The sequence below is a fragment of the Leiobunum rupestre genome, chromosome 5, assembly GCF_980474605.1.
Source record: "Leiobunum rupestre chromosome 5, qqLeiRupe1.1.hap1, whole genome shotgun sequence".
Lineage (NCBI taxonomy): Eukaryota > Metazoa > Arthropoda > Arachnida > Opiliones > Sclerosomatidae > Leiobunum > Leiobunum rupestre.
This window is the reverse complement of record NC_143388.1, coordinates 11,559,056-11,570,834: the sequence shown is the minus strand read 5'-3', so window position 1 is coordinate 11,570,834 and position 11,779 is coordinate 11,559,056. Positions and strand designations below refer to the sequence as shown.

The following is an 11,779-nucleotide window of genomic DNA, read 5'->3' as shown; positions in this document are numbered from 1 at the left end:
TTATTGTTTATTGTTCATTTATTAACTCCGGAAAAGAAACAAGATGACGAAATCCACAGTCAATAAAATTGGCAACCGTCTTCTAAGGGATATTTAAAAGTTTAATGATCCTGCCGGACAAACCAAGATAGAGTTTATTTAAGTTTAATTGATAGTAGTATGTATGTTGCCCAAAACTGCGGAACAATTTGATAACTTTTCGGCTCATATTTTTAAAGCTGAATTACGATAAAATCTTTATGCGACACTTCTCCACCAATTTTGCCCAAACGGGGGGGAAAGGCTTTAAGGAACGAAGACCCTAAATTTGTTTTATCTAAATTTCGAATTTATTTTCAGTATATGCTTGTAGACATAAAAAGAGACCAGACCTTAAAGAACAAAAATTTTGTTTAATTTAAATAATTTTTAGACCACTTGGGCCTAAAGTTCGTTCTTTTGAATTTTGGGATTTACATGTAGATTTTTTCTGGTTGGTTGTAGAAAGCGATGGTAGCATTTCGATACAACATGTTGACTTGTTTCCCCAAATTTCGTTCATTTTGGTTCCATTCTGGCAATTCAGGGAAATTGTCTTTGTCTAAGTCAACAGGAACGGCTTGCAATAGTGTTCTAATACCAAGTGTACTCGTCCATTCAACGAATTTATCAGCAGGCGCAATTTTCGAGATGTAGTCTATAAAGACGTATGTATTTGAAGCACCGTTATATTCCGTTGTTATTCTATTACTATTGTTCAAATGTGGCGCTCATTTACTTGAGAAACCTTTTTAAACATAAAGGCCTTATAAACCTCGTATGCACGCTAGAAGTTTGTCTTTTGAAGGTAGAATAACAACCAAGTTACGTTTAAAGCGATAAATAGCAGTAGCAATGTGTTTGATCTCAAATTTCTAAATAAGTACCTTCAGAAACGAAGCAATTGTTAATAATTGTCAATTGTATGATATAATTCAATAATTTGTCATTTTTTCGACAAGCTAAGCGTAAAATTTCATTGTGAAAGTGTTTTAATTTTCAAATACGCCTTGGTGTCAATAAAAATTAGTTGGAGAAGGAGATTCCTTGTCATCGATATTTTGAAAATACAAGCAGCGCCAATTTCCCTTACGGCGCGTGTGTGAACTACGAGGTTTATAAGACCTTTAATACTGTCAGAATAAGACTCTCACCGCCTTTGTTGTCCGTTCCGTCCATACTGTTGTAGTACAGCCATTGTCCGTCTTTATCAACGCCACTCTTGGTGAAACAAGTGTAGTGACTTCTGTTGAAACATATCACCGCGTGCAAGTGCATGACCACTCTCTTTGGAACCTTCCCGCTGCTGTCTTGGCTTACGTTATTGTCTAAGGGCTCTTCGACATGAGAATCAAGGTCTTCCAATACGTTTTTGTGGCACTGAAATTGAAAGTAGTTTTAGCTATTGCCTCAAGGCGCGGTTTTTAAGTAATTAACCTACTTTAGTCATGCACTTTTTGCAGAAAAATATTCCATTCAAATTTTCGCTGTATGTTCCCAAGCATTGCGAGCACTTGGTTGTCGCTTGTAGTCCGCAGATGCAACATTGTTTGGGCTCTGCTTGGGGAAATTAGAGGGTTAATGTGAAACCCGGATAAAGACTAAAGGCTGATTCAGATTGCCAACATTTCCCCCCAACTTTGTTGGTGAGCATAGTTTTAAGCTTTCGTTCGCCAAACACATTGCGTTTTTGTTCACTTGTTCCGCGAAAAGTTGTCGAGATTTCACAAGTTAATCGTTGAAGAACATTTATTGAATTTTTTAAAATTATCTATTTTACTTCTAAGTTTGGTCAATTTATATTAATAATGGTATTTAACATTAATATTCAAATTTTAATCAAAGTTATGTGTACCAAAATTGTTAGATTTAAATATTTAAAACTAAACCTCGGTTCTAAAAACCTGTCGTTCTTTAAAACTTGGCAAACAAAAGCGTTTGTATGGGCAACATGTCGAAATATTTTCTCCATTCACACGGAGCAGCTCGTGTTGACCAACAATTTTTGCAAAGATGTTGGCTGGTGGGAATAGGCTCTGAAGATTGTTCTACATAACTGACTCGCATACCTAAATCCAAATGGTCGGTGATATCTAGTATTGGGCTTGGTACTGAATATTTCGCCCAAGATTCTTGCTCCGTCACTTCCGACAAGAAAATTGGCAGCTTGAGAATCAGATTATCTGGAATCTGCAAAATAGAAAGTTCCAGAAACCGTTAGTTTCAAATTACCCTAGTTCTTGATATTAATTTGCTACGTTAATACCTCATCTAATTGGAAATTGCTTTGGTCATAACTAGTGATAGTTTGGTAGGTTCCATAAATAGGCCAACGATTCTTGTCTCTGGTTTCAGGCATAAGAATGCATACGTTGGTCGAAACGACTGCATCGAGCCTATAGAATAGCAAAATTTGTATCTTTAACGTCGCCCACGTGTAAGCTCAAAGCTTTTACTTGAAAATTGGTTGAATTCCAAGAATTCTACCGAAAAAGGCATCGATGAAATCCACTGGATCTGTTAAGTAAATCAAGACGTTAGAGAAAGTGTTGGATGAAGTGACGTTGCGTTTTCTGACAATGAAATGACGGTGCAGCTTACGTGTCCGCCAAGCCTGCTACCTTAAAGGGGAACGGTCAAGCCTTAACCAGTTAGATAGCCCTATAGCCCGTTAAAAACTAAAATTTATGTCGGAATCCGCATCAAAAAATATTAAGCGGTTAGTTTTTAATAAAATAAAGAAATTTCGGGAAATTTAAAAGCATGCGTCCGCTGCGACACCTGGTGAGGTATCGGTGAGACAGAAAAACCACATAAAAGCGCGCGCTGCTGAAGACGCCAAAGATTTTTTTTGCACGCGTTCCATTTATACGAGACCTAAGCCTAAATTGCGCGATTTTAAAAGTTAGGATAGTTCGCAAATCGCTCACTAAGATGCTGCTGGCGCTGGCGATACACCTTAAGATGGCGGCGAAAATTCAAACCCAAATACTTGGCGTTATTTTGCGTTAGAACTTTTTAGGCCAAAAACTATTTTTTCAAGACAAAATAAGGTACGTGTAATTATATTGAACGTCTTTTTGATCTTTTGATATGCAAATAAGGCGATATTTGGAAAAGCTTGGCCGTTCCCCTATAAATAATTTCAATAGTACCGTTTTCTTGCTCGGTCCACGATAGATCCTGGTACGGTTCAGGGAAAAAGTCGTTCATCATTTCTCGAAAATCTTGTTTCTTTTGCAATTTTACGTAGCCATTTCTAAAAATAATGGCTTAATATTAGCACGGAAATTGTCCACGAATTAAATCTACAATAGTTGATTTTATAAAATGTCTTTATGCTTGCCAAAACTTGTTGAAATGTTGCCCTGGAATAGTTCAGCCAATGCCTAAGAATGAGTTCATAAACTCTTTAGTGGGAGAGAAAACGGATCCACGGCTGAAGCGGGGAGGCAACATTTCAAGAAGTTGGCCAAAGTTATTTTATAACAAGAACTATTTCTGTCTTTCGTTCCTTACTTTCTCAGTTCATTAACAAGCTCCACCAACGTTCCATGCATTACACTAGCCAGTTCGTTCTTGCTTTCCACCGGTGAAGTTAGGATGTAATCAAAGGAATTGTTCAATCCGAACATGGCGAAAACCGTCGTGTCAAGATAGCAGGAGTTATTGGCGCCTTGAATACCAGCCGGTTTATTTTTCTTGTGAAGTTGCAGAAGTTTCTCAACCGAAAGTGGTGTTTTAAGCCCTGATCCACTTTCTATATGAAGACGAAAAGGATTTTTATGAAGCAGACATTATCGTAAATGTATCCAATGTCGTATGTACTTACTGCTTCCTGCACCAGACTGCTCCGCTTTTGTCATCGACGAAGCTTTTTTTGATTCCATTTTTTTTTCTAACGTCTAATTTTGACTATATAGGATATGTTGATTGCTTTCGTAGCCGGACAATTTCCAAGAAGCGTTAGGCTTAGGAAGGTTTTAAAATTGAAATAAAATTCTTAAATAACGTGCATTTCAACACGCGCTCCACTTTATAATTTATCGTGTTGGTGGCTGTGATTAGCGCTCGTGCTATTGAAATTGTAACCGATTTAATAATGTTTAAAACGTTGCGTAGAATGTAATCTTCAGTGATAAAAAACGCGTTTTTATCACTCTTTGCAATGCAGTCCATAGCCGTGGTTCCTCTTAATTTAATAATATTAATAATAATCAGCTAGGCTAATACCCAAGGCACCACCTAAGGCCCAAATCTAGAAGCAACAAACACACAAGGAGAACGCAACCCGTCAAAAGTCTTGCATATTATTGTGTTTAGTTGTCATTGGTTAGACGCTTTAGCGCCGGCTGCCGTCGGAAGGGGAAAATTCGGAAATTGTGTCCACCCCCCCCCCCCCGCCCAACGTTCAGCGCCAATGAAATTTGTACACAACATTGCGTCAGCGTGTTTAAAGGCTAGCTGCGTTCTCCTTGTGTTTGTTGCTCCTAGCCCAAATCATCTAGCCACTTATAATGCCTTTAAACAGGTGGGCGGGTAGAATGTAATTCTTATTGGGTGTTATTGCTTTGAATCTATACATATATGTATTGTTAAAAATAGGTGTTTCTATAAAATACGGGAGGTCATGTGACAATGTATTGTCTACGTCACTAAGCTGTAGTTCTTGAAGGTAGAGAGCACGCGCTGAAGTCGCGAGACCATTCAGAATTTGAAATCCGCGTGCAAACCTCAGGTGCGTTGAAAAAAGTACTAAAAGGTTTAAGCTCCTGACGCAGATTAAAACATTTTATAATTTTTAATTTTTATTGTTTATTTTATTATTTAGTGTGTCGTTATTAAATAGAAGTGTGAAAGCGCCCTAGTGCTGTGTTGCGCCATCTTCCTTATTATTTCGGTTGACATCAATAAAATTTCCAATTCATACATTCCAGGCCATCACACCATCATATATTCACTAGAATTTTGACAAAAGGGAAAAGATTCGATTTGGACCAAATCTTCTTGGGTTCGCGAGTTTTGATGGGCAGAAAATATAATCTTTCATTTCCTCGATACCTTTCCCTTTCAGCCCGATGAATCTAAATTCTATAAAGTCGTTATACGTCGAGGGTAAAACTATCTCAATAACTTGAAAATCGGAATAGTTAAATTCCCGTGAGATGTCATTTCCGTTTTAAAGGGTGTTTGTCTTTCGGTACTTCCGGTCTCGTAACTCCGCTAGGCAAACTGCATAATGTATTGAATATCAGAATACTCGGAGGATTTGCGACGCGCTCGTTTCAATCCGTGGCGCGGGACATGGAACAAAAGCTATGAAAATCTTCGCTAAACACCTTCAAAGATTCCAGGGCTTGTAGAAACAGCCCTCGGGCTTTACGCGTAAAAGGAAAGGTTAGGGTTTCCGAGGGAAGGAGACCTGACGCCGAGGGCTGTTTACAGCGTAGAGACAGGGATACGCCACAAGCCCCCCTTTTAATCTAGGCGCGAAACTGGGAGCCAAATCTCTTTAAAGAAAAGCGAGAACAGTATACAGAAAAATGCCTCGACGCCTTTGTCGATGATTCTCTGGGGCATTGCTCGGAAATAGAAAATTGTCACTAGACCTTGCCTCTTTTCCGAATCGCCCTATTTTGCATTTTGGAATTTAGACCGTTGTATTCTGTTGCGTTCTCTTAGAAGCGAAAAATCTCTTTTGTTCACGATTTAAGTTTTTGTTTTCTCGGTATTTTGTTTCGTTTCGCTAATTTTCTAGTTCCAAAAAGTCATCGGTACGACGAACTTTTAAATACATTGTCTTGGCCACTACCATTGTATACTTTAGGAAGTAGAACGCTGTCCGCTTACAGTAAGCGAATGGTGTCACACCTTTCGCGCTCACCTAGTACCACCAAATATATATGCAGTCGAAAGTCCCATTTCAATGCAGTTAGTCTTAAGTGACATTTAAGTAAATTAATTGAAGCGGTAGAAATTGTTTAAACCAAACAAACCACATTAATAGTGTCGTCAAAAAGGCCTTATTAGCATAATTAAATATAATCCGTACAATTTTCCATTTTCGTTTACGCTACAATTAGTTCGAAACTTCACCAACAAGTTCACCCAAGCAACACGTGATGTCAGTCATTTGAAAGCCATATTTCCACAAAAACATCGTTTTCAACCCTACCATATTAATAAAAGTAAAGCCATTGCACTCTGCCTTATATTAAACACTCGGAAAAAACGAGCGTTCGTGGAAGATTCGCGGGCTGCTACGCGCGTAATATTAAAATGTATTTTACGTCGCCTCCGGGAGTGGTCGACGCCTTAGTGACAGATCATTTAAAAGTGTAATGACCAACTTTGGCCAGAAGCTTCGCGAAGCGAGCGACTAAAGTGTGGCCAGAAGTGGCGGAGAAATTAAGCGATGTTTTGGTTGGGAAGTAATTTGGCGTAGTTTCCTCCTTCCTCTCTCGCTCGCTCGGTCTCTTCCGCTATGGTAAGCGCTTTTCCTGGAAGTCATTAATCAAGTCTTTAATTTCAAGAGTGTCCGACAAATCTGTTGCTTAAAAGCAACCACCGAACGCATGCTGTTGCGCATGACCTTGCCACCAACAGAATTTTTGCATGATATGCCGCGATTATAACGCCAAAAGGAGTGAAAACCGAAAATTTTAAATTATACAGTCACTGTGGATCTAGAAATGTTTGGTTTCAAGTATTACAATTTTAATTCAAAACTTGTTTTAAAAATAATGGTTGTGGGTAATAAATTAAAATAGTTAAACTTATTGCCAAAAATGTCTGATCCCTAATTACTATACTTACTTGATTGATTATTCTTTTTGCGCTGTGTTTTCAATGGGAAAGAATATTTTTCATGAAAAAATAAAAATCTAATATCAGTAAATTATATGGCTTGTATCGTGGGTGCCTTTAGACATGATAAATCATAAGCGCTGTTGTCCTCGGATCATCGATTTGTAAAAATTGAAAGATCGGTTTTAAGCTCTCAATTTGTCAAATTGCTGGAGCAGACGGTCCAAGCAAATGGAACCTGAAATTCCAATCGTAGTGACCTCACAACGCCCTAGAGCAGCAAATGCAAAACGCTATTAACAATCCAACGATTGAAGCTAGGAGTGGTTCTTTGGCTATAGAAACACAAAGCGTTAAAATTCTTTATTACTTTTCATATGATAAAAGATTTACGTTATTTCTATAAAATTTGGCAGTACACTTTCGTGATATTGACTGTCAAATTTTATTTAATAAGGTAACAAAGTGCAAATATAATATATCTAAAATTTACATCTGTCCTAGATTAGTTATTCGTTCGCAAATGGAATAAGCTTTACAACCATTATAAGCAAAAGTAAAATATTTTTTATTTCCTAAACAAGTATAATTAGAGCTCTCTAATCAATGGCGTAGCCAGGAGTATTGATTTTGGATATATACTTTAAACTTTTCATGACAGCGATGGTTGATTAACCCCATAAATTTAATCTAGACTTATACAGAGTGCAAAATGCCGCTATACCTCCTGACGACGCCATTTGTACGAACACTGTTATAACAAGGCAACGCGGAATATATGTATTAACAATAGATATCGTACAAAAACGCCGTACTTTAAAAATTGAGCAAATTTTGAAAATAATATTATACCGTATTGTAGAATCGCGAATTGTTTGAAATGTGTATTTTGTTTTTAATATATATACCCGTTTGTATTTCTATGAAATGAAGCTATGCGGATTGGCTGTCCCGATTTCTAGTAGCTTGCAGTTCCTTCACAAATTCGTTAATTTCTTTCAAGTAATTCGTGTCATGTTGAACTAAGGCTATTCTGGTCATCCAGTCAGTCAAGGACTCGTAGGATTCTCGAAATAGTGTCGATAGGGTTCTCAACTCGTGTTCTATCTTAGGAATAGGTGGTTGATCGGGGTAAGTGAAATAATTCAATGGGATTTCGGTTTTGAAGGTCTCCTTCCCTTCCATTCTCCTGACGGTGAAGCTCTGGTCATTCTTAATTCTTTTGACGTGCGCCTGCAACACTCCGTTCGCGATGACGTACTTGTACTGGACGTTATAGACGGTGCTCAGCTTCGCCTGATAGTCGGGGCAATTGAAATTTCCGCCGGTGTACAGAGCCGTTTCTCTGTAATTTTTGATGCCATCCGGAGTCGTCTTTCTCCAAGACAGCGTGATGTAGTCTGGACCTTTAGCGATGTAGTATTGGCGCACCGTATTGTCCAACACGTAAATGAATCCAACACTGGGCGGTAGATTATCGGCCATGAGAATGAGTGGTTTGAAATTTAAGTAGGATAATTCGAAGATGACGTATCCCAAGCGGTTTTCGACGGTAAACTTCAAAACGAGTACTAAATGTTCTCCCAAATGAAGTAAATGAAATCGACTATTTTCTAAATCACTCCGTTCCATCTTCTGGAGCGGATGGGCCGGATCGTAGCAACCGGATACGAGGTAAAGTTTTTCCTTCAAATCCGGATAGTAACTGGATAATTGTTCCGTGAGAATTCGACGCATCTTCAGCGCTCTTCCGATGCACGTTGGCCGGTGTTCGTCGACTGGTTGCGAGGGTGAAAACTTGGAAAAGAACTTTGGTAGCTTATCGTTTTGTTTCTTGTATTGCTCGTAGAATTCGAGGAAAAATGATATTCTGTCGTGAGTATGATCGCGAGACACCATGTCCATGGCTTTCTGACTGCGCTTCAGGAACAATTCCAGCTGAGTGAAACCTCCGAATTCCATGGGTGACGGAGCCGGGTCCCAGTGAAGGTCGCAGTTGTCTCGTTCTTCGCCGCCGAAGAAGCCTTTCATATTGTGACTGGTGTGGATGCATTTGCTCGCTCGTGGGTGTCTAGGTAAAATTTTCATTTTGTTGCTGATTGAAATTATGGACGTGCTGGTTCGTGCGATAGAAAGCTGAAAATAAGTAATCGGAAGCAACATTTAATGGTCTAAAGTACCAGTAAAGTAATCCATGTTGGCGAATAACGGAAAAATATTAACGAAATAATTGAACGAAACCCACTTTGGCGAACACCAAATTTTGTTAAAGTCATTTTGGCGAAAACCAAATTTGTTGAAACTTCATCGTCAAAAAATGTCAAAATAATTTATCGTCGCTACTGAACAAAAATGTGAATGCTATGAACTTTTATTTAAACCTTTTATTCAAGAAATTTTATATTCTACCATTGTTTTCTACCACGTACTAATAAATCCTAAAATTCGATATGGTATGATGTTTCTCCAACGTGTGAATTTTCGAAATATTCTATACTTCATCAGATCTACTTAAATATTTAATGTTGACGGATCAACACGGAATATGATATTTTTATTTCTTAAATATATGTTAATATACAGTATAAATATGTAATTGTAAAGCCAATGTGTTCGAATCTCAAAAAATATTTTGCTAAAGTGGATACTTTTAAAACATTTCGACAAAACAGTAACCAAATATTATCTCAACTATGTAAACCAAAAACATGAAAAAAGCTACCGTGTGTATAAATGTTCTTAACATTTTATTACCGTAAATGATAATCAATTCTAACCACGCCCTTAAACCATCCTTTAGCAACTAAATTGATACAAATTACTACGTTTCAGCAAATTAAATTAAAAATGAACCATTAAAATGCTGTGACGGATTCGGAAATATCCAACATCACTTCGGAAGAAAGTTCAAATTTTGAAGCAAAATTATTCTTTCACTTTGGTTTTTTTGTAATTGATAGATTACAAAGAAAATTTTGGAATAAAAAAACGCTTAATATAGATGTACAATGTTTAGAGGGCGTAAAATAATATGGTTGCCCGACCTGACTTAGCTTTTATTTGTTTTAAAGACTTAGGGCTCTTTCCACAGACGAAAAAGTATCGTTGTAAAACTCTAGCGCCTTAAATTTCCAAAATTCGATCCAAAATTTCAATCCTATAGTAGATCAACGACATCTTGTAAGAACAAAATTTTGGTTTTCGAATTCTGGCATAAAAATATTTATTTTAATAATCCATTAAGGCTAGGAAAATAATCGTTTTCAAGAGAAACAATTATAGCGGTTTCGTTTTTGAATTTTAAATAGATGGCACGACCTATTTCCTTTTAGGTCCTGCAGGCTTAAATCAATACGGTTTTAGGGCGTTGCGTAAGTTTGCCCATTTTACGTCATTTCCCTTTTCTATATGCCTCTATTGATTTTACTTTTCCGCATTCACAACAGAACTACCGGTACACCATCTCTTATCCTAGCGTTGAACTTTAATTTAATTCCCTACGTCGATAAAACCCTTTACCAAAAAAGCTAAAATGCACTACTACAATATTTCTTAATTTCTTCGGATAGCGCGAATGTCTTTAAAATTTAAATAAAATGAACAAAATGGCTCACCTAAACGTAGTGTTAGTGATATTGGTTAGTGCGTTTAAGTTAGAATTAAGTCTCTTATCTTAAATAATCATTGAATAAAATAATCTGGGCTATGCTCAATTTTAATTACTTAAATAATCATTGAATTTTTTGAATTAAGCAATTTGTGAAAGCCATTTACTATATAGGCATTAAAATGAAATCAACTTTACAGTCAGTGTAACATTTTAATTAGGATACTCTATTTCTTATTTAAACAAAATATTTGGCGTCTCTTGTAAGTTTTTAAAAGCATAAGCTTGAAGTAAAAAACTTGAAATATTAGAAAACATACCATTTTGTAGAATGAAACCATCATATTGGCGGTAGCTCCTCGCAACGAGGACGGAGGCTTCGAAGCTCTTTTAAAATAGTGGATGTGGTTTTTGGCCAGTCGCGGACCGGTGGAAGTAGAAGAATGGTCAAAGAGCCTGAAATATATGGAGACCACTAAAAGAGAATGGGACGCGTCCGTTTAGCGAGCCGGCCACTTTTGACCATTAGGATTAACGAAGCATGGTCACGCGAACTCTCGTAAAAACGGATACGTAGGACCCCTCTGACAGGCGAGGGGGAAACTGCGACCCGCTTTTGGCCAGCTTCCCAACATTCCCACATGAGCGTAGGCAAGGCGCGTAGACGCTAGGCCTACGGCAGCCTATACTTCGTTATAGACCCTAAGTAAGGTCCCTCCCGCTTTTGTCCCAATGCAGTTGTTGGCAGTCAGAGTGGCGCTGGACAATGTCTGCGCAGCTACATTTTTTAAGGGTGGGAGGAATTGAGACGGACGCCACGATTATAGTTTCCACTACGGCACTTGTGCACCTTCTACGCGTGTTTTTAAGTTCTAGTTCCACTTTAAGTGTTCCCCATAAATCTTCGAGATGGATGGAGATTATCTTCGCTAGGCCCTCAAGGCGAATAAGTATATTTTCGGTAGAAAACATAACAATTAAAATATTTCTGAAAATTTTTAATACAATAATATCCTACTAAATTGTTTCATAGGTAAAGTTTGATTTCTACAGGTTTTACTTTTATTTTTTTACTAATTTACTGAGCTTAAATCCGCAAGTTTTAATCTATGTTAATTTATTGATACATTTTGCTATCAAAATAATATAATGATCTATTACTAAATAGCAATCGCTTAAAGCTACGCCCTAATTTAGTTTGACTCTGTGATATTGATTTTCTGTTTAATTACGATATTTTCAACTTTAGGTTTTGACTTAATTAAAATTACTATGGACCTTAACACTATTTTTGATGGTCACATTTAATTAGGATGTTATTGTACAATTTAATTTATCTGATTTGAG

General features: G+C 37.4%; 2 protein-coding genes across 2 annotated transcripts; both read right to left on the bottom strand.

The window, feature by feature from the left end:
• Positions 1-372: 372 nt before the first annotated feature.
• LOC149943542 (ubiquitin carboxyl-terminal hydrolase CYLD-like) lies at positions 373-4,020 on the bottom strand. Its single transcript, XM_090175230.1, has 9 exons — positions 3,851-4,020; positions 3,538-3,778; positions 3,174-3,277; positions 2,475-2,535; positions 2,285-2,414; positions 2,088-2,208; positions 1,460-1,575; positions 1,173-1,398; positions 373-676 (listed from the first exon to the last, which is right to left on the bottom strand). Exons 1-9 carry the CDS (start codon positions 3,906-3,908, stop codon positions 453-455), a joined length of 1,281 nt encoding a protein of 426 aa, XP_090031356.1. The 5' UTR covers positions 3,909-4,020; the 3' UTR covers positions 373-452.
• A 3,387-nt stretch (positions 4,021-7,407) lies between these two features.
• LOC149943541 (uncharacterized) lies at positions 7,408-11,020 on the bottom strand. The gene is made up of 2 exons (XM_090175258.1): positions 10,753-11,020; positions 7,408-8,961 (listed from the first exon to the last, which is right to left on the bottom strand). Exons 1-2 carry the CDS (start codon positions 10,774-10,776, stop codon positions 7,759-7,761), a joined length of 1,227 nt encoding a protein of 408 aa, XP_090031384.1. The 5' UTR covers positions 10,777-11,020; the 3' UTR covers positions 7,408-7,758.
• Positions 11,021-11,779: the final 759 nt, after the last annotated feature.

Coding starts and splice junctions, on each gene's coding strand:
- LOC149943542 (XM_090175230.1), bottom strand. CDS start 3,908: ATGGAATCAAAAAAAGCTTCGTCGATGACAAAAGCGGAGCAGTCTGGT. Junction 3,278..3,537: donor CTTGTTAATGAACTGAGAAA/GTAAGGAACGAA, acceptor CATTATTTTTAG/AAATGGCTACGTAAAATTGC. Junction 677..1,172: donor CGGAACGGACAACAAAGGCG/GTGAGAGTCTTA, acceptor ACGTCTTTATAG/ACTACATCTCGAAAATTGCG.
- LOC149943541 (XM_090175258.1), bottom strand. CDS start 10,776: ATGATGGTTTCATTCTACAAAATG. Junction 8,962..10,752: donor TGGTTTCATTCTACAAAATG/GTATGTTTTCTA, acceptor ACTTATTTTCAG/CTTTCTATCGCACGAACCAG.